The sequence below is a fragment of the Lepidothrix coronata genome, unplaced genomic scaffold (assembly GCF_001604755.1).
Source record: "Lepidothrix coronata isolate B3197 unplaced genomic scaffold, Lepidothrix_coronata-1.0 Scaffold100, whole genome shotgun sequence".
NCBI lineage: Eukaryota > Metazoa > Chordata > Aves > Passeriformes > Pipridae > Lepidothrix > Lepidothrix coronata.
The window spans coordinates 1849676-1872943 of record NW_016690280.1 but is presented as its reverse complement, the minus strand read 5'-3'; the positions used below and the strand labels follow the sequence as shown (position 1 = coordinate 1872943).

Below are 23268 nucleotides of genomic sequence, written 5' to 3'. Positions count from 1 at the left end.
GGGCTTGTGCCACCCCTTGCTCTGTCCTTGCCCCACACAGGCTGTGCTGCCTCACTGGAGAAAGGCTACAGCGAGGTGAGCATTGTATAACCCCTGCCTGCTCCTGCCCTGCCTCTCTCCCCATGGCCAGGGGGTCACATGCCAGGGCTGGAGCCCTCCGAGCTGATGGGACATTTCAGTTCCCACTGTGCTTTGCTGGCTACTGGCTGTTGGTCCTGCCTTTGGTTTTGGGGAGATTACAAGGCATTTCTTAGAAAACACCACCAGTGTTCTGGCCCAGGCGGGTGCCCTGCCTGGCTGATGCCATTGAGTGGTGCCAGCCCCACTGCCTGCAGAGCACCCGTTGGTGACGGGGACAAGGCTGGCAGCAGCCACTGGCAGTGCATATTTGGTGGTGCCAGGATCACCGAGCAGTGGGTGGTATTTGCCAGGTTGGCTGCTGGCAGGGTTGGCATGGGGTGCTTCTGTTTGGCTCGAGGGATGCAAGATGAAGCTGTCACACTTGGGGAGACAAGTTACCAGCATGCTGTGTGTGCCCAGGTGTGCTGACACTGCCTGGACAGCCCTTTGCCTGGCAGATCGTATCCCAGGACACGGCAGCAGCAGCCTCTGGCATGGGGCTGTTTCCATTAGGTCGTGTTGAGAGAGGAGCATGGCTCTTTGGGAACAGCCCGTTCCCTGCTGTGTCTGCTCCTTGTATGGAGCACAACAACCACTTGCCCTTGCTTGTGCCTGGTGTTGGCAGTGTGAGGGTGCTGGATTTGGGGGGTGCTCTGAGCTCTATGCAGGGGCTGCAAGGTCTCCACGGGTCTGTTGTGGCACCAGTAGGTCTTGCAGTCCTGGGCTGGTCTGTCCTGGAGCTCAGGCAGAAAGAAAGTGGACTCTCTAGTTTAAAGCCCAAATAAATGGCTGCTGGGTATAGTGTAGACATGCAGCTTTGTAACCCGTGATATACTTTGCTGCTGCCCTTCTTCTTAATCCCGACACACCTTTGTTTAAAGTGTTCCAGCAGAACGTTGTTTATCCAGGCCATTACTACCAGTATCTCAGGCTCCTTTTTTTCTATCCTGTGACTCAGGGACACTTTAGTGCAATTTCTTCCATCTTTCCTCCATATCAAAGATACTCCTGGCAAGTTCATGTTTATTGTTTGCAGTTAATGTTTAATATTTCCTATTACTGGCATCTCGTGGTTGATCTTAATTACACCCTTCTAAATGTAAGACAAAAGTCAGCAAGTGAGACTGTGTTCAGGCTGAGGCTGTGGCTCAGAGCCTCATCCTGCTGGTGCCTGGGGCTGGGTGCCCAGTGCACCCCCTGTGCCCTCTCGGCACGTCGCAGGCCATGTTGGGAAGGTGGCTGCTCCATGTGTGCCACAGAACCACAGAATCATTTACATTGGAAAAGGCCTCTAAGATCATCAACTCCAATCTTTGAGTCCAACCTTTGAGTCCAGCCTGTGTTGGCACAGAGTGTCCGGCGTGGGGCCCGGCACCGCCGTGGTGGCTCCCACGTGCTGCACCAATGTGGACAAACAGAAGCTGGTTTTGAGTAGCTCCAGTGGAAGAAAGGATCAAGCTTCTGTTTGCTTTGCCCCGGCTTTAAATGTGGATGCTGGTTTTGCCTCTTGCTGGCTGGGCTGAATTGTTAAAATGGATTAGTAGAAATTTAAAAAAAAATTAAAAATTAACAGAGTGCAGAGGGCAAAATGCTCTGCTCCTGGAAGGACAGCGAGGTGTCACATGCCTCTGTGCAACCCAGGAGCCTGGGAGATTCCTGTGTGCCTTTCCCCTCAGACCTGGGGAGCTGGATGAGGGAGCAGTCTGCTGCTGCCAAGCCCTGCCTGTGCCCTGCCCGTGCCCCCCTCCACCGTGTCAGTTGGTGGGTTTGCAGGCAGGGTCCCCTCGCCTCCACTGCCTCTCAAGGAGGTACCACTCACCCTTCACTTTGTGGCTCTCTGGCTATAAATATCGTGGGGTGTCAAGGGGCAGCAGGGCCAAGTCACAACCTGACACCACCTCTCCCTCATTCACAGTGACATTTTATCAAATGCCACTCGGGAGGGGGGGGTTGCTTATCTGCTGGCACACACTGGTGACCTTCAGAGCTCTGGCCAGGTGGCTCCTTGCTGTATTTACACTTATTTATAGCTCTCTCCTCCATTCTCACCTCTGCCCTCCTCCCCAGTACTGGAGTGAGGCTGCCTGCCTCACATGGGTCCCTCTGGGCTGGAATGGAGCTGATGCATCCCTGGGGGTGATGAGGGCCTGGCAGCACCCAACTTTGCCCCCTCAGGGTGCTGGTAGCCTGTCTGTACAGGGACCCTGTCCCACGGGCGGCAGCTGCAGGAACAGCAGGGTGCACCCCAGGGCGGGTGGGGCTGGGTTTGGTCCCAGTGTGGGTCATGCCCCCAGTGCCTTCCCACTCCGGTGCTGGGACAGCCCGGGAAGGTGCCAGGGGTCTGCAGGAACCAATCCTGGCCTGCCCAAGTGGGGCTCCCCCTGCCCGAAGCAGCTAACGGGGTGAGCAGCTGTGCCCACCGTGTCACTGCCTGGCGAGAGCTCATCCCGGTGAAACAGCCTGGCGGTGCCCGTCTCCCTGCACGGCTGTAATCCCCATTTCAAGCAGTCTGTGATTACGGATTTCCCTGATAAGCCCAGACGGCTCTCTCCAAAACCCCTGCCCAAGGATTTTCTTTCCTTTTTAGAGTCAAGCCTGGGGTGAGGGCAAGGAGGGAGAAACTCCCCGTCCAGGCGCTGGGATCCGACGCTGCCAGTGGGGCTGAGGGAAGGCTGGCGGGAGCTGGCACTTCATGTTCTTGGCATTTCTCACCTTCTGCTCGTTTGGGTCCCAGCCTAAACGCTACTGGCTAATTTGGGGCTCTGTCTCCAGCACGTGTGGATGTATATTTATCTCTTAATGCTTTGAGTAGGCTCTTGGCTGTGGGGAGGGAGGAGGCTCCGTGCGCGGCTGAGTCACTGCTGCACTCCTCAGGAGAAGGTGGGCTGCCTGTTTCTGGCTGGTTCCTTTGGCCCCTCCAAGGAGCTGCCACTTTCTTTCCTTTTTTTCCATACAGCAAAGTGGCACGTGAATGACAAGGCAATTGCAAAGCATCCTGGGGCTGTGTCTGCAGGCAGCAATGCAGAGCTGCCCTCCCAGGCTTAGGCAGGATTAGGATCCCGCGAAGGTGCTGCCCGTGTCCAGCAGCACTTTCACGCCGGCAGACTTCAGAGGCTGAAACTTTTGCAGCCTGATTAAGCATGAGCACAGTGTGTGTGCCATCACAGTGTGCTCAGAGCTCACTCCAAAATACTTGGCCACAACTTCAAGGGATTGGACCCAAGGGTTTTGCAGATAAGGGAAATTTCTACTGGTGTTGTTGTCAGGGTGTGACAGAGGAGAGGACCTGCAAGTCTCTTTGTCACGGTCACTGCCCTGTCTTCAGCTCCCTGAGCCAGTTAAGCACAGCAGACAATGAGCTGAGCTCTCATGCTTGCCTGGCAGCTCTCATGCTTGCCTGGCAGCAGGGCTGTGGTTCCTGCTCTCCGTGGGCTCAAGGATACGGCTGCTCCTGGGAGCCAGCAGCCCATCCCCAGCCAGCCTCCCCAGTCCTTCTGACTGGGGGATTTAGTTTGAGCAGCCCAAGTTGACACTGAAGAAGAGGAAAACATTCCCTGTCTCGTTAATCCAATATTTGAATTAGAGTTGGGCTTGGAGAGGAGCTTCATGTCTCTGCAGCGATAAGACCTCACATGCTCCCACACCAGAATTAACACTGCTCCAAAACAGGGGAAAGAACTGAAAGGGAAATGTCCCACCTGCTGTCCCCACAGCGTCAGGAGCCAGCACTGAGCTGTGCTCAATGGGGCATCCTGGGATGTGCCTCCAGCCAGGGACTGCCCACGTACCAGAGCTGCTGGGGACATTGGAGACAGTGGCCCACACTGACCACCCTCAGAGTCAGGCAGGGAGATGGAGCTAACCCCCAGGCCAGCTCCTTGTCCTGCCTTGCCTTGCCACTGCCCCGGGAAGGACAAAAACTGAGGGCTTTGCAAAGGGGCGGAGAGTCAGAGCAGCTGGGAGTTCTTCCATTCCCTCCCGGGGATGACCAAGGATACACCAGAAACTCTCAGACTGATTTGCTCACACAGGGTTTCCAGGAGAAGATGGAACACAGGCTGGGGGGAACCAGCCCCTCCTCACCCGCAGTGCTCAGGGAGAGGCCCCACTGGCGCTTTGTCTGGGAGCATTTAGGTGCAGTTGAGGCTCCCGGGGACAGGAGAGTTGGCAGAGTGACCTCTGGATGTCCTTGTCTGACAGTTTGGAGATGTCCCTTGTGCTTTCTCACTGCTGCCAGTGGTGGGCATGGACGGGGGCCTGGCAGTGGGGTGGCACAGCCGTAGTGGCACGGAGCCCTCCTGCTCACCTGGTTGTCCTGGGCATGCACAGCGTAGCTGCTGCCAGGTCCAGCAGCCTCAGCAGGGGCGCAAAGTGAGCACAGACCCTCTGCATGAGGGTCCCTGGGGAACCCCTTCTCCCACAATTGGAGTGACAAACCCCTCACAACAGGCAGGACTATCCAAGCTCAGCAGCAGATAAATTAAAGTGTTGCTGCTCTGTCAAGCAAAGCCTCTGCAGAGGGAAGCTCTGTGCAACATGTGAGCAACTATCAGCTGCCTCTCTGTCCTAGAATTGCAAATGCATCTCAGTTGGGGCTGAGGTCGGAGTTGGTTCATACTTTAAGGAAACGGAGGAGGATGTCTCTGAATGGAGGCTGTTCCTCAAATGTCCTTCACCTTCCAGCTTTGGCTGCCAGGTGCAACTGCCAGCACGACATTGCTTCCAGAGAGGATGCCCAGGGTTGGGCTCCTGCTCCCTCAAAGGATGGAGGTGTGTGGCATGGGGGCACCTGTGTAGGGCATCTCTCCTCCCCGGAGCAGGGATTCATCAGACACATCACAGTGAGCTGCCAGCAGCTTTCTGGTCGCAGCCTTGCTGCAGCACACACAGGCCAGGTGTCTGGGCTGGAGGATGCCTCCGAATTTTTGAGCATGTCTCCATGGGTGTTTGCTGGCTGCACACCAAGAACCCATGGCTGATCTTCCTACAAACTCCCGAGTAAAATTAGAACAAAAGTTCACTCCTCTCCCAAGGCAGCAGGAAATGCAAAGGGTGGGAAAAGGGAAAGTCAGAGCAGATGAGGTCCTGTGCCCGCAGGCAGCCTCCCCACTGCCGCTGCCACCCCGACTCCGGGTGAGGGGCTCGGTCCTCCCCCACCCCCTGTGGCCAGCCCAGAGGGACTTCATTCTCAGCGCTCTGTGCTGGGCAGGCGGTGCTTGGAGTGATGGATTCCAAGCTCAGAGTGACATATTCCCTCTGGAGATTCAGGTCCTTGGTGGCTGGGTGGGTTAAATGGCACTGTCTAGCAGAGGGGGCTGGCTGGAGCTGTGACCATGTGCTGGGGTGCCCATCCATGTGCTCGTGCGGGTGATCGCACTAGGCAAAGGCTCTCCCCATGGTTTTTTTTGAGGAGGGGGCTCAACACAGGCCAAACTGAGTTTTTAGGCATTCCTGACCTGTGCTAGCTGGGAGCATCCACAGAGTGGCAGTGTCGGGGCAATCCTGCCCCTGTGGTGCCCAGAGAGGGCAGCTCAGCAGCATTAGATTGCAGGAGTTTATTTTTACCCAGCCCTGTTGCCAATGGGGACATGTCACATCTGTGGAGTTGATCAAAAGACATCCCGAGCACTGGTGTCAGCTGCTCCTTGTGATCTCAGCACCAGGATCTTTTCCCTTGTGGCATATCAAAAGGAGCAGGAGAATTTGACTGCTCTGCTATTTTTAGTTGAACGCACACACGCACACACAGAGACACACGTATATATATGTATGTATGGCTTTTCTAAAAATAAAAGCCTTTGCCTGTGTTCCCATGGGAAGATTTGGGGAGAAGGGGGAGCCAAAGTTGTTGCAAGACTTTTTTTGGAGCAGGCGCTAGAGCAGAGGGAGGAAGGCAGGGACGGGCCACAGTAGGTAAGAGACACATCTGAAAGGCCAAAGGACATCTGATCCCAGAGCAGTCCAGGCTGCACCTGAGCAGAGAGGGAAGGAGAACAAGGGGAAAGGTCGCATCTGTGTCCCCCAAAGCTGGCAGGGATGAGAATAGGGACCAAAGATTTTTGCAGGGCAGGTTAGGAAAGCCCCAGCCTTAGGGGGCTGTGAGGAGTATCAGATCCTGGAGCCACTCAGGGGTGCCTGATATACTTTGTGGCACCACACTTGTGTAATCTACCTGATCCACATCCCTCTAGCAGCAGGATGAAGGGAGGATGCTGGGAAGAGCGTCCCCCACCATGGGGCAGGTCCCAGGCCCCTGCAGAGCTTGGGCTGGGGCAGTATCAGCAGCCCCAGCTGCCGTGACATGGCAGTGGCTCACCATTGGGCCATGAAAATGCTCTCCCCCCTGTCCTTGCCCGTACTTTCCCTGTCTCCCACCTCCCCTGAGACTGGTTGGGGCGGAAGGCAGGTGAGAAATGTAAAATGGGAATGAATGTGTGAATGGGAGTGCCCTTTGGGGTGCCCTAAACACAGTGGGGAGCACAGTAGACAGGCTTCTCAGCCTGTGGGAACACAATCAATAATCCCAGATTATCCCAATTTGACCAAAAAAAAAAAAGAGAGAAAAGCTGTATTTTCCATTCCTCCAGCTGTGTTTGAAATCCCTTTTCCTTCCTGTTTAGTGAAGGAGGAGACCCTTCCAGGGAGCTTCAGGAGGAGGAGCCCCCGCATTCCCCTGCCCATGCAGCCTCGCTCACATGCTCAGATGTTTGCCTGCTCCAAAATCCATTTGCTCTGTAAATAAACTTGCTTCCCTCACTGCCAGAAAACTCCGCCTGGGCAGCCAACGCTGGGAGGAGTCACACCAGACCTTTCCCCTGTGTGGTTGAACCTGGACATAGGCACAAAACCAGGCACCGTCCAAATGCCGGCACAGGCAGTGGGTGCCAGTGCCAGCCCTCACTCCGGGGGTGCTGGGTGCAGCTGTGGGGTTTTGTGGGAGGGCAGTGGCTGGAAGCCAGGCTGAAGCAGGGCAGGTGCCAGCTCCTTTCTGTGGTTGAACAGAGATTTTTAGCTTGGTTCCTAGAGCTTGCATCACCCTGTGTGCACCCGGACATCCATTCATTTCCATGCCGTTTTCTCATCCTGTACAACGCAGGGAGCGGGGTCTGGATTGCACTGGTGGTGCTGCTTCCCCAGAGGGACTGTCCCTGAGTGGTTCAGTGCCGTGTGGCAGGGATGGGAACAGGGTAGGAACCAGGTGTGAGGCCACTCACAGGAGTTGCTGTCCCATGTGCATGCAAGACCCTTGCCTTGACTTCCAGCTAGATAACCTGGATGTCACCCTTAGGTGGCACCAAAGGCAGGAATGGCCCCTAAGAGCTCCAGCAGCTGCTTTGCCACAGCTTGGGTGGCTGTGCTCTGCCCCGAGCGTCTGCTCACTGTGGGAGATGAGGCTCTTCCAATGCAGATGCTGCTGTTCTGACTCCTGCCACAGCTGGACACAAGAGGGGGTTTGATGGAAGTTGTGGGGGTGTTCTCAGTAACCAGCAGTGCCAGTGTCATGCTGTGCAAACCAATCTGGCAGGTGTGCAGTGAAGAGGTGCTCACCATGCTCCACACTGCCATGAAATTGCTCCTGGAGCCATGTGGAAAGTGGGTCTGAGAAACGGGCCTGAGCGGAGGTGGGAGCACACCAGGACACCGTCCGTCTCCGCAGGTGGATGCTGCTGCCCCTTGCTTCCTGTTCCCCTGGCACAGCAGTGGGCTCACCCCCTTTCTCTTCTCTGTGCAGTATGAGGTGTCTGGCGAGGAGCACCTCTACTCCGACTTCCCGGAGATCGATCTGTCTCAGCTGGATGCCAGCGACTTCGACTCGGCCAGCTGCTTCAGCGAGCTGCAGTGGTGTGGGGAGCACTCGGAGACAGACTCCAGCCAGTACAGCACTGATGACTCCGAGCTCTTCCAGGTACCCCCATCCTCCTGGCACAGGGCACCCGAGGATGGAGGCAGAGGGAGGAGGGAGGGAGGAGGGAACACGCACAACTATTAATATCTCCTCCCCAGCTGATTAGTGCTCCATTAATTTGTGCACCGGCTCTAAATGGGGCAAGCGGAGTAAGGCTAATGAGGAGGTGGAAGAGCAGAGGAGGCTGCTGAGCCAGCCCTCCTGTGGTGTATTATTCACAGGGAATTACAGCCGGGGTGCAGTGCGTCCCGTTCGATTCCCGGAATGGCAGGATGTGCTAGGGCGGCAGTGCGGGGGTCTCAGCGCTGTGGTGTGGGGCAGGATTATTCCTTTCTCAGGAGCAGAAAGCAGCCCCACCCATGCTGGCTTCCCAGTTTTGGCAGCCCCCTCTGTTTGGGTCTCGGGTCCTTTTGGCAGAGGTGGCTGGTTTCTGTGCTTGGCTTTGTGCTGAGATGGATCCATGTGCCAGCACGGACTGCACGGTGCAAAGGGGTGCTGGGACAGAGGGTGCTCCTGGGCACAGGCAGGGCTGGTCCATAACCTTCAGCACTGTTCCTGTCTCTCCTTGGAGAAGAGCTGAGCATCTCATGGAGCTGTGAGGCCAGGGCACAGCTGTGAGCACAGCAGAGGCACGTTTGGAGACAGGGAGGTGCAGAAGCTGCCTGGGGATTGGGCACTTTGCCTTTCTCACATTTCCCAAAGCTCATGCCATGCCCTGGATGTGCCTGTCCTTGGGGGCTGGAGTTTCTCTGCCCTCCTGAGCAGCACCCAGGCCCTTACCCCTCCGACAAGGAGGTTGTGACCCACTAGTGTCAACTAGTAACCAACTCTGGGTTACATTTTGGGAGGGAGCAGAATTTATATTTAAACAAGGGGAAAAAAAAACAAAAAGCCCCAATATTTTCTAACCTGGCTGTAATAACAACCCTGTGGCTTTTATGCTGTGCTGATGCTGTGCTTGAAAATGGTCCAGTCCAGCTGAGGGACCTTCATCACGAGATGCATATTTTCCGCTGAACTTCCTGGGGAAAAGATAAACAGAAAAGAAATGCAAAAGACAGGCCTATTAGGAGCAGTGGAGTATGATGAAATGTATCCCACTGAACTTATATGCACAGTGCTCTCGTGCCAGTAACAGGAGGAAAAGAAATGGAGCCAAAAATGGAGCATCCTGCTGCCTTTCCCTGGAGCCTGCTCTAGTAACTGAGAGCAAGGTTAGGGCAGGGAACAAAAGATATTTAATTTTCAAACAAGATGAGAGAAACACAGGAGGGTGTGTGCAGGCAACAGTCCTGCTTGCGAGCCTGAATTTACCCTCGTGCTAATTTTATCACTGATGGTAGCCTGCTTCTTGTTGGACATGGTTTACATTCAGAATGTGATGGAGGAGGACCAAAAAGAAGGAACTCCTGACTCACTCCAGCCATTCCTCAGCTTCTCTGTCCTCTCTTGGGCTTTTGCAGTATACTGCCAGATTGGAGGGGAACTCGTGGGGCTGGGAGGGCACTGGGAAGGCTGGAGGTGCATCAGCCAAGCTGAAGCCTAGATGGAAAGAGGGAGGGACCCAAGAGGTCGGGTCAGGGCAGCAAGAAGGGAGGAGGCAGGAGCAGCCCCTGGTCCTGACTGGCCCAGTGCAGCCACAGACACTCACAAATCTCCCATTAGCATCCCCACATCATGCTGTTCACCCAAAGAATAGGTCAGGGGAGCTGTAATGCAAGGCCTGTCGCTCTGAGGGCTGTGCTCTGTGGACGCAGTCCCTTGCAGAGCACTGGGTGCAGCCAGCTTTAAGTGTGAGGGCTTAGAATCCCTGTTGAGCTAGAGGTGCCTGAGTTTGGGGGCTTTTAGTGAAAACAAAACTCATACTGGTTGTTGTCACAAGCTATGGTGTTTGGCCAGCAGTGCAGCCCAGGCTGAGTTTCCCCTGTGCCCTCACAGGGGGCTGTCCACTGGGCAACCCTGGGCTGAGCTCCCAGCTCCTCACATTTTCTCTGCCTTCCCTGTCAGGAGAGCTGCAGATTAACCAGCTGTGACCTCTCAGGCCTCCCCAGCCCCGTGGAGGGCAGGGGGCTGTGCCTGCCCCCTCCCTGGGCTCCCATCCCAGCTAGGGCACTTGCAGCCCAGAGTCAGGAGGATCTGGGCAAGGAGCCTTTTAATCACAGATCTTTTATCTTCTGCTGCTTGCATGATGGTGGTGGGGAGACAACTGTTGGGAGAGAAGATGCTCTGATTCATTATTTTCTGTTAGGGGTGCAGGTGGACAGATTGATGCTCCTTTTCCAGTTGGGTCTCTCCTCCTCATTCCATCCTGGTGGTGTGCTGGGGAAGAGCTCTCACAGGTTGCCCCGCCGGGTCACTGGGAGGTGGGAGCTGGTCAGTGAGAGCTGCTGTTGCACTGCTGGTCCCTCTTCCCCCACCCAGCATCTCACAGACCCTCTGCCCAGCCTAACCCCCCCCCTCTTCTCTGCCTGCTCATTTCAGATAATAGACAGCGAGAACGAAGCACTGCTGGCAGCCCTCACGGAGACATTGGATGATATACAGGGAGATGACATGGGCCTGGCTGCCTTCCGAACTATGGAAGAGGGGGACACGCTCAACCATGCCTACACCTCACCTGCCCCCTCCCCCAAACCCACCGCCCCGGTCACGGGGGGGCCGTCCCCGGCCCCCGAGTTTGATGAGCTGTCTCTAGTAAGAACCCACTTCCTACTGTTTAAGGTGGATTTGGATGAGCCCCTGATAAGCCGGCTGCATGGGTATGATAGGAAGCAAAGGTCTGAATTTTTTCATTCTAGGCTTAAAACTCTCTTTAACCGTCAATACCAAAGCATATACTTGTATTGTATACGTATACATGTTCTGCATCATTGCTGTCACCTCCATCACCATCCTCACGGGAACAAGCTGTGTGTATACAAATATGTATATGAACGGGGTGGGGGTGGGTGTCAAAAGGGTGGGGGCTGCTTTGGCAGGACCCACACTTGCTTTTAATCGGACATGCAGATGTGGGGCTGCCTGGGGGTCTCTCTGGCTCATCCCAGCCCCGTGTCCATGGGTGACAGTGGCTGTTCCCACCCACCTCTGCCCCAGGCTGAGCTCCCTGCTGCTCTCGCAAGAGGGACACAGGAGCTTGGCCCAGGTGTCATCCTATGCCCTCAGCTTTCAGTGGGAGGGTTTGACCCTCCCTGTCCCTTCCACCAAAACCCCTCAGGGTCTGTGTGGCCTGCAGTCCCTATAGATTTGGTGACTGGAGTATCCCTCTTGGTTCTCTGCCATACTGGGGCTCCAGCCCCGCTCCCCATCCTGCCCAGGACTAACTGGCAGCATTTACTGCCATCCCGAGGATATCCTCTGGGACATGGTACCCAGCCTGCTCCCTTCTGAGGCTCACAGGCCCCCCAGGGACCCCTCAGCCTAGTCCCGGGGTCTCCCCAAAAACCCAAAAGGGGAGGAGTGACATCCAGTGGTGACAGCGTGCATTTCCACCGCCCACGCCCCTGCGCAGGGGTATATATCACACACGATATGTCTGTGTATATATAGGATGTATACGTTGCAGGGGTGGGGGGGAAAGGGTGCTGGTTGCTTCCACCAACAGGAGCTGCACACCTAAAGCTGTGGGTGCCCCGGTTGACATTTCCTGGCAGACCCTGACCTGGGCACCCCCTGTTTCTATCACCCCTGTACCCCCCCAGGGCTCTGTGCCCACCGACCAGCACGGGAGCCCCAGATCTGTCTCCTCTGTGCAGTCCCCCAGTGCCTACGCAGTCGTCTTGCTGTTGAGCTGTTGTCGCCTTCGGTTGTTAGCGCGACATGGGTGGAATATGAAATGTTGTTGCTGGGTGTGGGGTCGGTGTTTTTCCTCCCCCTAAGCAAAACTGGGTTTGAGTAGAAGAAAAATGTTATGCTGAGCTTGCCATCAGAAGAGATGGCTCTGTGGGTGACCCAGGGAAAACCCCACTCCCACCACCCATGGACTTTGGGGAGATCCTTGACAGGTCCCACAGGGGTTTGCATCTGCAAAATGCCTTGAAAGCTCATTAATGAGTCCAGGCCCTCTCTGGATGTTTTGGCTAAATGAGCCTTGCACGGGGGCACAAGTGAGTTGTCCAAACCTGTCACTCACATCAGCACAAAGCCTCTGTCACCTAAGGGCAGAATTGTTGGAGTAAGAAGTTTAGATGCCACGGCAGCTCCTGTGTATCTGACAGGAGTGGGGTTGCCCCTGGGAAGTAAAGTCTCTCATGTCTGCACTGCCCTGACCTGCTTGAGGATCCCTGGGGACATGGGTGAGTGCTGTGGAGACAGCCCTGACCCCCTCAGGGCTGCACATGGCCAGGCACTTGCCCCCACAGCCATGGTGGGGTGGGAAATTCCTCCCTGCCTTAGATTTTTCTTGCCCCATTTTTGGGCACGTGTGAGCCAAGGGCTGCAGCCCTGCTGGCGCTTTCTCTTGCCCTCACTGCCATGCCGACTCTTTTTCTTGCCACTTCTCTTTGCAGCTGAAGAAGTTGCTCCTCTCTCCATCGCATGTGCCTCAGAGCTGTGAGGCTCAGCGGGACGGGACCGCCCGGCGCCCGGGGACCCCAAAATCCCGACCAGCACGGCCCTGCACGAAGGTACTTCCTCATGGGCAGAGCTCGAGCCCGTGCACTGCCCACCTCTTGGGAGCTAAGAAAGGCACTGAAGGATGGTGTCAGGGAGCATGGGCAGCCTCTGAGCTGGGCAAGGGGCTGGGGACGGGCAGAGGCCATCACCTGTGGTGTAAAGTAAGGTATTTGCAGGTATTTTCCCCAAAAACGCCAAGGCAGTGGAAAGGATTCAAAAATGTTTATTTTGGAGGCAAAAACACTGAAAACTTACAAAGAAAAATTCTGCACCAGCAGTGAGAGCGCTGGGCCTGAGAAAGTAACTCCTCCGGATCTTTTCCAGGTTTCTTATCTTCTCTGGCCTCCCTCTCCCAGCCTCAAGACAGGCGCAGCCTGTAACATCCTGAGAATTTATCTCTCCTCAGACCAGAGAGACACAGGAGGGACACAGGAGGGAAAGAAACACTTCCCCCATCCTTGAAAAAATGTTTGTTCTTAGGCAGAAGGTCTCCTTAAAAAACAAGTTAATTAAGCTTTAACCTTCCCATTACAAATTCTTCCAAAAAGGGGATACCTATTCCTACATGTGGCGTTCCCATCCCTCTCTGTGTTGGGCTGAGAAATGCCTCGATCTCATTTGGACCCCGGGTGGTTCAGCCTCTCCCAGCTTCCCTGGGTGCCCATTTGTGAAAGCCCCATGTGCTCCCTTGTCCCCCTCTCTGCTGACTCTCAGCCCAAGTCAGGGGCCATCACCAAGGAGAGCTGCATGCCATGCTGCAGAGCCCACCCCTCACTTAAGCTGATCTGAAACCCAGCAGAAGTTGCCACCAAAGATTTTTCTACTTTTCTAATGGTTATTGTGCAGTGCATTAGGCCTGGCAAATTAGATTGCCTGGGAAGAGCAGCAGATCCCTCCCTGAAAGAAGGAGCATCATTGTGTGCGGCGCTTAGGGCAGGGGGATGACCTCCAGACAGGTTGGGGTGTTTCTAAGCCAGAACTGGGGGGTTTGAGGATGTGGGTTGGCTCTGTCAGTGTGGAGCACTTCTCCCCCCATGCCAGGTACTTGTGTCAGGTTGTGTTGTGGGGCTTGGGGCTGATTTTCTCCTCTCTTCTCCAAAGGTGGAGGGTCCCCGGGACAGGAGGGTGAGTGTCCCGCAGGCACAGAGCCGCAGCTGCACTGAACTGCACAGGCACCTCACCTCCACCACCCCCTGCTCCCAGACCAAAGCCCCCCAGGCACCCGAGGAGTGCTCCAGTGGTGGCCACCACCCATCCCCGGGCGACTGTGCCCATCACGAGGACGACAGTGACTCCAGCGAGGACTCACTGAGCTCTGGTGACTCGGTGACGCCCCTCTCCTCAGCAGAGGATGGCTCCGGCAGCCAGTTGTCCTGTGAGGGGGAGATGCACTCCGTGGTGGAGCTCATCCGCTACATGCACACCTACTGCCTGCCGCCGCGGAAGCTGCCCACCCGTGACCCCGCCGACGCCAAGCCCCAGCCCTGCAGCAGCCCCTTCAAGAGAGCCAAACCGGACTGTCCCGCACAGCCGGGCCCCCCTGGCAGTGCCCAGAGCCGGCCGGGCTGTGCCTGGCAGGCAGCAGGGGGCTGCAAGAAGCCCGGAGCATCCTTCTCCATCCTGAAGGAGCTGCTGGCGCGGGACCTGCTGTGTGATGTGAGCAAGCCATACCGCCTGGGCAAGCCCGTGTACGCTGCCCTGGCACGGCCACCCGGCTCCTGCTCCCCTGTGCCGCCAGCCCGGGATGGGGAGGATGCCAGTGGGACTTGCACCTCCAGAGTGAAAACAGCACCAGAGAAGGGTGAGCCACGGCAGAGCCTTGGAGCTGAGGCAGAGGCACTGCAGGAGCTGAGTGGCCATGAGGACAATGGTGGGAAGCAAGAGGGGACCTCAGGCACAGCCATGGGGAAGGTGGCCCGCAAGCAGGACAACACTGTTTACGCCGTCCGCCGGTCCAAGAGACTCAACCCCGAGCTCGGGCACTGGCTATCCTTCCTTGATGGGCCACCCCCCGAGCCCTCCATGCCCCTGGCCTGCAGAGAGGCTGCACCATGCCCAGTGCTGGAGGGATTCTCTGCCGAAGAGCCTGCGGCTGAAGTGGAGGTGGGGGGCACGGCACCATCGGCGGAGCCCCAGCCCCTCTCCCTGGGTTCCCCAGTGGATGGTGAGGTGGGAAACGGAGCTGAGAGCCGGCGCTGTGCCCTCCTGGAGCAAACAGGTGAGGAGGCCGTGGGCTGTCACTCTGCTCAGCCCTCCCTTGTGCGTCCATGCTGCCTGTGCCATCCCTGCCGTGGCCAGGCGATACTGGCCAGGTGCTGGACACTCAGCTGGCAGTAAAGCTGTGAGCAGCCCCAAGTACAGCCCCATGTGCTGGCTGGTTTGGGGTCCCATGCATGGGGAGCTGGGGGCCTGTTCTGATTTTGGGGTGCTGTTTCAATCCATGGGGGCCTTCTACTCCCATTTCTCCATCCTTATATTGAGAGAAGCTGATGTAGGGCTCAGCCAGCAGGGACCAGGCTGCCTCATCCCTCCAGGTCCCTCTTGCCCACGGGCTCACACTGTGCCTGGGCTCTGGGGTTCATTATGAGCATGAATGGCTCAGCCCTGGCAGCGTGAGCCCTCTCCCTCAGGGGGGCAAAGCCCCCAGTGCCCAGCCCCTGCCAGACCTTGGGCGCTGCAGGGAGTACAACTCCACTGGTAACCGGCTTCTCTCCTGCCTTTCAGAAACACCCAGATGTCTCACGCTGTCCTTGGCACAAACGTAAGTGCAGATGGGGTTGAAGGAACTGTGCTGGGGCTGGAAACCACTTTGGTTTGTGTAGCTGGGCCAAGCCTCTGCTGCAAGCACACAAAGCTGCTTTTGCAGAGGAGACTGAGCCACCCAGCTGGGCACAAGGCTGTGGGGAGCCACAGCCATCACTAGGGTGCAAGGAGCCAGGATAGCCTCATCCTGAGGGCAGGGCATTTCTGTGTGTGCCCCAGAGCACTCGCTGGGACGGGAAGGGTACACTGCTCAGCCTGCTGCCCTCACACCCCTCTGTCAGGCACTAGCCATAGTGGGAGGGCTCACTTGTAGGCAGCATTTTCTCAGCTTCCTTTCGGGTTTTGGGACTGTGGTTCACCTAAACACTTCCTCCCTCCTGATTTTCTGCTCTTCTCCAGTGACCCAGCCTTTGGGAAGAGAAACTTTGAGTCAATGCTGACTGTGGAGCTGTGTGGGACAGCAGGTAGGACAGGCTTTTAAGTTTTGGGTTTTGCAAAATTCCTCCATTGGAGAGGACAAATTTACCCTAAATTCAGTCTGGAGTCATCAGCTCCAGCCTACCCAGCCAAGGGAGCACATTCATCCTCTTCACACTATGAACACGGGAGACTCCCCTCCACATCTGAGCACTACAATCACTTCAGGGGGATGTGTTTGGGGTGGTGGGAGCTGTTCAGAAGTCCCCTGAAGGAGCCAGGAGGGAAGGGAGAGTCCTCTGGTCCCTGCTGGGATCAGACATCCTTCTTCTTTCCCAAGTGCCACTGGATGGATGAGGCTGTGGGGCTGAGCAGTCTCCTCCCCTGCAATACCTGGTGCAGCCCAGGCACTGGGGTGGGACAGGGCAGGATGGCAGGGGCAGAGCTGACTCCTGCCCTTTGTTTGGGGGGGTCCAGGTCTCACACCACCCACCACTCCGCCATACAAGCCTGCTGAGGAGGACCTGTACAAGCCAGACATCCCCCAGGAGCCAGGGAAGGAGGACGGGATGGCCCCCAGCCCTGGGGGTGCAGGGGATGTGGCAGCCTCCCGGAAAGCCCCCAGGAAGCACCCCGAGAGGACGGAGCTCTTTGCCCACCTGAGCCGAGCTGCCACCACACGCCCCGTGCTCCCCGAGCAGCAGGGCCTGCTCAAGAGGCCCTTCTCCCGCTCCTTCGGGGACCATGACTACTGCCAGGTGCTCAAACCCGAGGCTGCCCTGCAGAGAAAGGTGCTCAAGTCGTGGGAGCCCACGAGCCAAGTGGAGACAGAGCACAAGAGGAAGGTCCCAGCTGCCCACTACCAGGGACTGGACCTCGGCAAGGAGGCAGGCGGCGAGACGCTGTGGAAGGATGGCGTCAAGCAGCTGAGAGACCAGGAGATCAGAGCCAGCTTAACAAAGCACTTTGGCTTCCTGGACACTGCTCTCGATGACGAGGACATGGTCTTCTGCAAGACCCCCGAGTACGACACCGTCTTTGAAGACAGCTGCAGTGAGAGTGGCTCCCCCGTGGAGGAGGAGGATGAGGAGGAAGAGGAGGAGGAGGAGGAGCATGGCAACACCAAGCTGTGCCTGCGGAGAAACCCCCTCTCCAGGACCAGTTTGCATTACTGTTCCCGGAGCAGGTCCAGCTCGGGGTCTTCGTGCTGCCGGTCGCGATCACCTGCCAGCAGACGCACCTTCAGGTACGGGGGCACGGGGACCTTGGGATCATTCTTGCCTGCTGTGTTTTTCCATGGTGCAGGGTAGCCCTAGTCCTCTCTGCTCTGCTGGCCCAAGTAGTAAAGATGTTAATTAATGAAAGAAAAGCTATAAAAATAATTGGTTCTACATCAGCCACTGCTGCAAACATCAGTTATGGCCAGAGGAAGCAGCAGCGGGGTGAAGCAGCTAAGGGCTTCTGTGGCTGACAGGGCATGGGCAGGGACCTGAACCCGGCCTGGGAAGGGGTGAGTGGCTGCTGGAGACACCCTCTGGCATCTATCAGAAAAAACTTTCCAGTGTCATTTCCAGTGTTTCTAGACCCTCATCTCTCCTTGGCTGCCTGTGCTCTGGAGTGTCCACCTGCTGCTGCAGCCACCACATGCCTCGGCTTATCACTGATGTTTGAAGCTTTCCCCACCAGCTCCCCCCATCCCGGGCTGATCTCCTCTCCCTCGCTTCCCAGGTGTGAGAACGGCGAGCAGTGTCAGGGCGGGAGCGGGCACCGGGGCCAGCTGGAGAAGAGACGGGAAAAGGCCATCGTAAGTGGGGGGATCCCATGCTGGGACAAAGCAATCCCCAGCACTCAGTTCATCTCCCGCTCCAGAAAAGCAGCAGTGGAGCCCATTAGCCCTGGCTTCAGCATCCTTTGGTGCGAGGCCAATGTTAAACAAGGACATGGGGGTGGAGGAGGGAGAGAAAAACCCAACCTGGAGCGGAAGCCACCAGCAATTGGCAACACATGGAGTCCTTGGCACAGAAATGCCCAGAGCATCCTACGCTGGTGCTTCAGCGCACTTGGCATCGGCAGTTTGGGGGGTGAGCTGGGGAATCCCTGGAGCTGCTCAGCCATTACAGATGTGGCCCTGCTGCATCCTTGTGCACCAGGAAACGAGCATGTGCCCACGGGTGGGAGCTGGGACAGGGGTGGGGATGTGAGAAAGTAATGTGCTGCTCCGTACTGTCGTGCACACACACAGTGCACTCACACACAGACACACACAGACACACACACATGCCGCTTTGGCATTTTTCCCTGCAATACAATGGAATTTTGCCCCTAGCAATTCTTGGGAATATTTCTCACGTCTTCAGAAGCTGAAAGAGCTGCGAGAATGCAGTGGAATTTTAGAAGAAGGGAGTGTGGCTGCTCCAGCCTGGCTATGGCTGTCCCTTGCAGCAGGGGTGTCCTGGGGATGACACCATGAGGAATCTGGAGTGGAAACAACCAGATGCTAGAGATGTCAGGCCATGCCCTCAGCAGTGTATCCCAGTGCTGGCTTACAGGGGCTCCTCAACAGCCCCACATTTCTAGTGCCCATCAGCACAGAGGTGTGAGATCCTGGAGCTTGAAACCTTTCTCTTGCTTTGCCAGGGGGAAGGCCGAGTTGTGTACATCAGAAACCTCTCCAGCAGCATGAGCTCCAGCGAACTGAAGAAACGCTTCGAGGTGTTTGGTGAAATCGTGGAGTGTCAGGTCCTGTCCAGGACTAACAGGTGGGTGGGCAGTGAGCTGTGGTCCAGGGCTCCAGCAGCTACAGGCAGCCCCTCTCCCCAGGCCCCATCAGCACTGCCAGGAGGTGCCAGACCAACCTCCTTGGTCAACTGAGCCCATGGTCTTGGTGCTTTTGGCAAGGAGATGCGGTGTGTCCACAGATCCAAGGGCACAGGGAGGTCTGCTGGGATGGAGGGACAGCAGGATGGAGGGACAGGGGCACGGTGCTGGGCAGAACTGTGTCAGAAGGGCTGTGGGGCCCATCACATCTTGAATTCTTTCTCTGGTTGCTCAGGGGGGATAAATATGGCTTTATCACCTACCGGTATTCAGAGCATGCCGCCTTATCTCTGAAGAATGGCCCCTCCCTAAGGAAGAGGAATGAGCCTTCCTTCCAGCTCAGCTCTGGTGGCCTTGGGCGCTTCTTCTGGACCAGATATGCTGACTTGGGTAAGAAAACAGGAGTCTTATCAGCACAGAATGTAACAGCACTGCTGAGCCCTGGTCACACAAGGATCCCAGACATGTTTGCAGCCTGAAGGAAAAGCCCACTGGCTTTCCTGTGGCTCGCATAGCTGTTCTTAGCTCAGTCAGGTGGCTTGGGAAACTGGGGAGAGAGAAGAGCAACTGGCATGAGGCCCCAGGGTGTGTTGGCCGCAAAAGGTAGCATCACACCCCAGGGCTGCTGGGTCTCAGCTGACCACAGCCCATCTCTGCTGCATTTCTGCACAGCCCTGGAGGCCTTCCAGTAGAAAACTCCCATCCCAGTTGTTAAAGAAGGCAGTCAGCAGCATTTCATTAGCCCAAGAGGTGAGCTGGGTGGTTTGCTCACCACACTGCACATGCACTTTTGAGTCAAACTGATGGCACTGAAATGTGCTGTGGTCACATTACCCCTTTCAGTGCTGTCTGAGCTTTGGCAAGGCCAAAGCCACTGCTTTACTCAGTGACCATGTCTCCCAGGTTCTCACTGGACCCTGTCCCTCTGTGGGGTATAGGGCTGCAGCCTGAGCTGAGGGGCAGGAGCCAAACCCTGTGCTAGTCCTACAAGAGAAATGTGTCCCAGGCTTCGCCCGGCACTCCTTGCTGTGGTCTTCGGGTGTTTCACCAACACTGCATGTTAATTTCTGTACCCTCTGTAGGGGCTGAAGGGTTCTAGGATTCCACTTCATGAGTGAGAGGCTGAGGCCCAGAAAATAAAGCCCCAAGTCTTACCTCCAGACACCCAGTCTGACACAAGTACTGACCAATCTTTCATCACATTGCGATATCTCCTCTGCTCAGAGCACCCATCCCTCCGACTTCAGTTGTGGGTACAAATGCCTGTTACTCATCTAAATAAATCCCAGAACCTCTCAGTTTGGGCACAGAGAATCTAGGAAGCAGACAGCACCCCATGATGAAGGTGTTGACTATGCAGTGCTGTAGGAAGGGAAGCCAGAGCTGCCCCTCAGCCTAGGAGAAGCCCCCTCAGTGCTCCTCACCTGCTGATTTCTGCAAAGCCACCAGTCACCCCCTTCCTGCACAGCTTGGCTTGTTCCTAAAATCCTGCTTGTCCTAGTACAGGACACATGAGATGCAGACCCCACAGGCAGAGGTGAAATGCAACCATGCCATTCAAAAATATGCTCTTAAAATGTTAAGGTGCTGTTAAATTAGGCAGCCTTATTTCTGGCATGTGCTGAATTCCCCAGGCTTTCCAGGGGCACTGTGTGTTCAGCTTCTGGCAGGGGCCTGGGAGCAGGGCAGGCAGACACCCCTCTCCCTGCAACCTGTTTCAGCACCTGCAAATTTGGCTGCATCTGGCAGATTTTTGCACACCTGGAAAACGAGGCCCAGCTGGGCCCTGCTGCAGCCCCTCTGCCCACAGCTCTTTTCAATGGGGAAAAGACAACACCATCCCAATCCCTTCTGCCATCACTGCTGCATCCAGGCTGGCTCTGCGGTAGCAGGGCAATGAGCAGTGTCCTGCTGTGCCTCAGTTTCCCTCCCAACCAGGCAGCGAGCACGTTGGTGCCCCACTCCCTGACCTGGCTGCTTTCTGTCCCTGCCATTCCCAGATTGCGGCACGGAGGAATCCTCCCCAGCTCCAGTGAAAAGCAAGTACGAGACCATGGATTTCGACAGCTTGTTGCAGGAGGCCCAGCTAAGCCTGCATCGGTAACAGCCTTAACCTTGGAGGAATACCTCAATACCTCAGTCAAGGCACTTCCAATATGTTTACGTTTTCAAAGAAATTATTCAGTCTATGGAAAGCGAGAGAGCGAGAGAGAGCGAGAGCACGCACGCGCGAGAGAGAGACTGCTGTCCCTTCTGATCGATGTTTACATTGAACAAAGCTGCTTCTGTCTGTGAGTCCCCATGGTGTTGATGTCTCACTGCCACACGTTAGTCCCTCCGCTTCTGACTGGTTGTTTTAGGGTGAGCCTAGGAGCCCCCCGGCCCCTCTCCCCCTCCCGGCCCTCCCCGTGCTCCCGCCGTGGAGTTGCAGCTGTGTTCACCATAACATTTTTTTGTCTGTAGTGTGTGATGATGAAATTGTTAATTGTGAATAGAATCAGGATTATAAACTAATTTTTAATAGAAGAAGAGAAAAAAAAAAAGTATATACTTAAAAAAATGTATTTATGGCTCAGATGTACTGTAATTCAGATTTATTGTACCGCTTCCTTGATTTTTAACTATGCACTGTAATGAGGCACTTGCCACTCAGCAAATGGGGGGTCAGAGCAGAGTCCCGGAGCTGACATTCACCCGCCTGCCCCGCTGGGAAACCGGGGTGCTCGATGGTTGTGCTGGGGTCATCCACTTTGCTGTCAAAGCCATTCTTCTTGCTCACGTGGCCCGAGCTCCGCAGCAGCACCCAGATGCTGAGCTGGGTCCTGGTGCACGATGGAGCCAGGGCCAGGCAGCTTTGCAGGTGGGAAGGAGAGGGGTGGAAGAAGGATGCACTACTTCCAACCAGCACTGCTCCAGCCCTCTGCTGCCTTTGGAGCCAGGAGAGAGGGGTTGGGGGGGCTGGAGCCAGCCAGGCTTGAATCCAGTGGGTCCTGCTGGCACAGCCTGAGGGATGGGTATCTCCAGGTCAGTATGAGGGATCTGGCTTCTCTCCAGCCCCTCGGATGGCTGGGAGACCGGCCGGGCCAAACGGTTTGCTCTGCACTCACTTCCAGCCCCTGCAAAGCAAGTGGGGTGAGAAGACCCATCTGTGACCCATCTGTGATCTCCACTGGGCAGCCAGGTCAAAATCCAGAGAGGCGGAAGGGGGCACAGCATCCACACCGAGCGTCTGCCCACCCAGCACCCTGCCCGCCCTCCGCCCACTGCCTGATAAGCCATACACTTCCCAGCAGCCACTCAGCACCCAGGATCCATCCCCATGCCCACCAGTGCCCCACGGCACGTTTGCCTGCTCTGCCTCTGGCCAGGGGCCTTCAGGACTGGATTTAAGGAATGCTCAAGCATGAAATTTTCTTGTGGACTTGCCCTTCACCTCTGGGTGAGGTGCGGTGGGGAGAGAGCCCACCTCTGGCTGGAGCAAACCCCACCATCAGCTGGCCAGAGGCACTGTTTCCTGAGGGAGTGGGAATCTCGCTGCTCCTCAAGCCATTGCCATCGTCTCCTTTTATTTTTCCTCCCCAAAGACCACTAGGGATTCAGCCATCCTATGTAGATAGAATATTATAGCCTTAACTATGCCAATAGATAGATTAGAATCTCCTGGGGTCTCCCCTTGACGTGACTTAGGGGTTTTATTCTCATTTCCTTGGCGTGGATATATTTCGTCTTGCAGGGAGAACAACCAAAACCTTCGAAATTGCACAAGGTGCGATGCCAAGAGCCTGAGCCCTGCCGGGATGGCCCCTGGCTCTGGGGCTGTGAGTGCAGCTGGTCTCTGGTGGGAGCAGGAACGCCGGCAGCGCTGACACCAGCACAGTTCCCTGGCTATTTCTTTCGGGAAAGCCGTGGTTCTGACAACAACCAGCCCGGCAGCGTGAGGGCCCAGAGGCCACCGCGGGGTCCCCAATCCACCACCAGTGACTATCACTGCCAGGGAACAGTCCTTGTGCCATTTCAGCCTCACAGCAAGGTTTGGTGTCTCTTCTGCCACAAAATCTCCCCACTTCTCATCCCACCTTAGTGAACACGAGCAGCTCTGGCTGAGACTGAGCATCTGCTATTGGCAATTGCCTCATTGTAGCTTTGCCTTTTTCTGTCCTAGTATTTCCTCACGATGATGATGTTTACATGTGATTGCTATAGAGCTTATGTAGAATGTATATAGCGACACATTTAGGGTGGGTAGTACTGTCCTGTGCTGTGCTGATGTTTTTCAGAAAACGATCAATCCAAAAAAAAAGCCAACAAAACAAAAAAAAAAAACAAAAACAAAATAGCTAAGTAAGTGGAATTCTTCCATCTCCCGCTCAGCCAGGGGCACCTATGGCCGGGCCCCGCTGGGGATGCATCAAGCGTGGTGGAGGGGAAGGGTTAGTGCAGAGCTGGGGGGGCTCCAGCCCACTCCTGGAGGATCACTCAGTTGCTTCCCAAGCATTGGTTTTGGTGTATCCAGATAAAAAATTTCAGATTGTTTTCCTGCAGCTGGGCACCCCAGGTTGGCCCACAGCCCCTGCCTGTGCCCAGCTGCTGGATCCTGAGAGCAGTGCTTGGGAAGGGGAGGGCTGGTCCTG

At 56.1% G+C, this 23268-nt stretch overlaps 1 protein-coding gene across 1 annotated transcript in view; it reads left to right on the top strand.

The window, feature by feature from the left end:
• Nucleotides 1-22937, top strand: part of PPARGC1B (PPARG coactivator 1 beta) — a 47754-nt gene extending 24817 nt beyond the window's left edge. Inside the window, exons 2-12 of the mRNA XM_017822975.1 lie at nucleotides 7853-8026; nucleotides 10508-10720; nucleotides 12535-12651; nucleotides 13742-14858; nucleotides 15365-15401; nucleotides 15803-15867; nucleotides 16298-17066; nucleotides 17549-17624; nucleotides 18458-18579; nucleotides 18873-19027; nucleotides 20638-22937. Of these exons, the coding sequence (XP_017678464.1) occupies nucleotides 7853-8026; nucleotides 10508-10720; nucleotides 12535-12651; nucleotides 13742-14858; nucleotides 15365-15401; nucleotides 15803-15867; nucleotides 16298-17066; nucleotides 17549-17624; nucleotides 18458-18579; nucleotides 18873-19027; nucleotides 20638-20741 (2949 nt within the window). The 3' untranslated portion in view covers nucleotides 20742-22937. The remainder of the gene's footprint in view (nucleotides 1-7852; nucleotides 8027-10507; nucleotides 10721-12534; nucleotides 12652-13741; nucleotides 14859-15364; nucleotides 15402-15802; nucleotides 15868-16297; nucleotides 17067-17548; nucleotides 17625-18457; nucleotides 18580-18872; nucleotides 19028-20637) is intronic.
• Nucleotides 22938-23268: the final 331 nt, after the last annotated feature.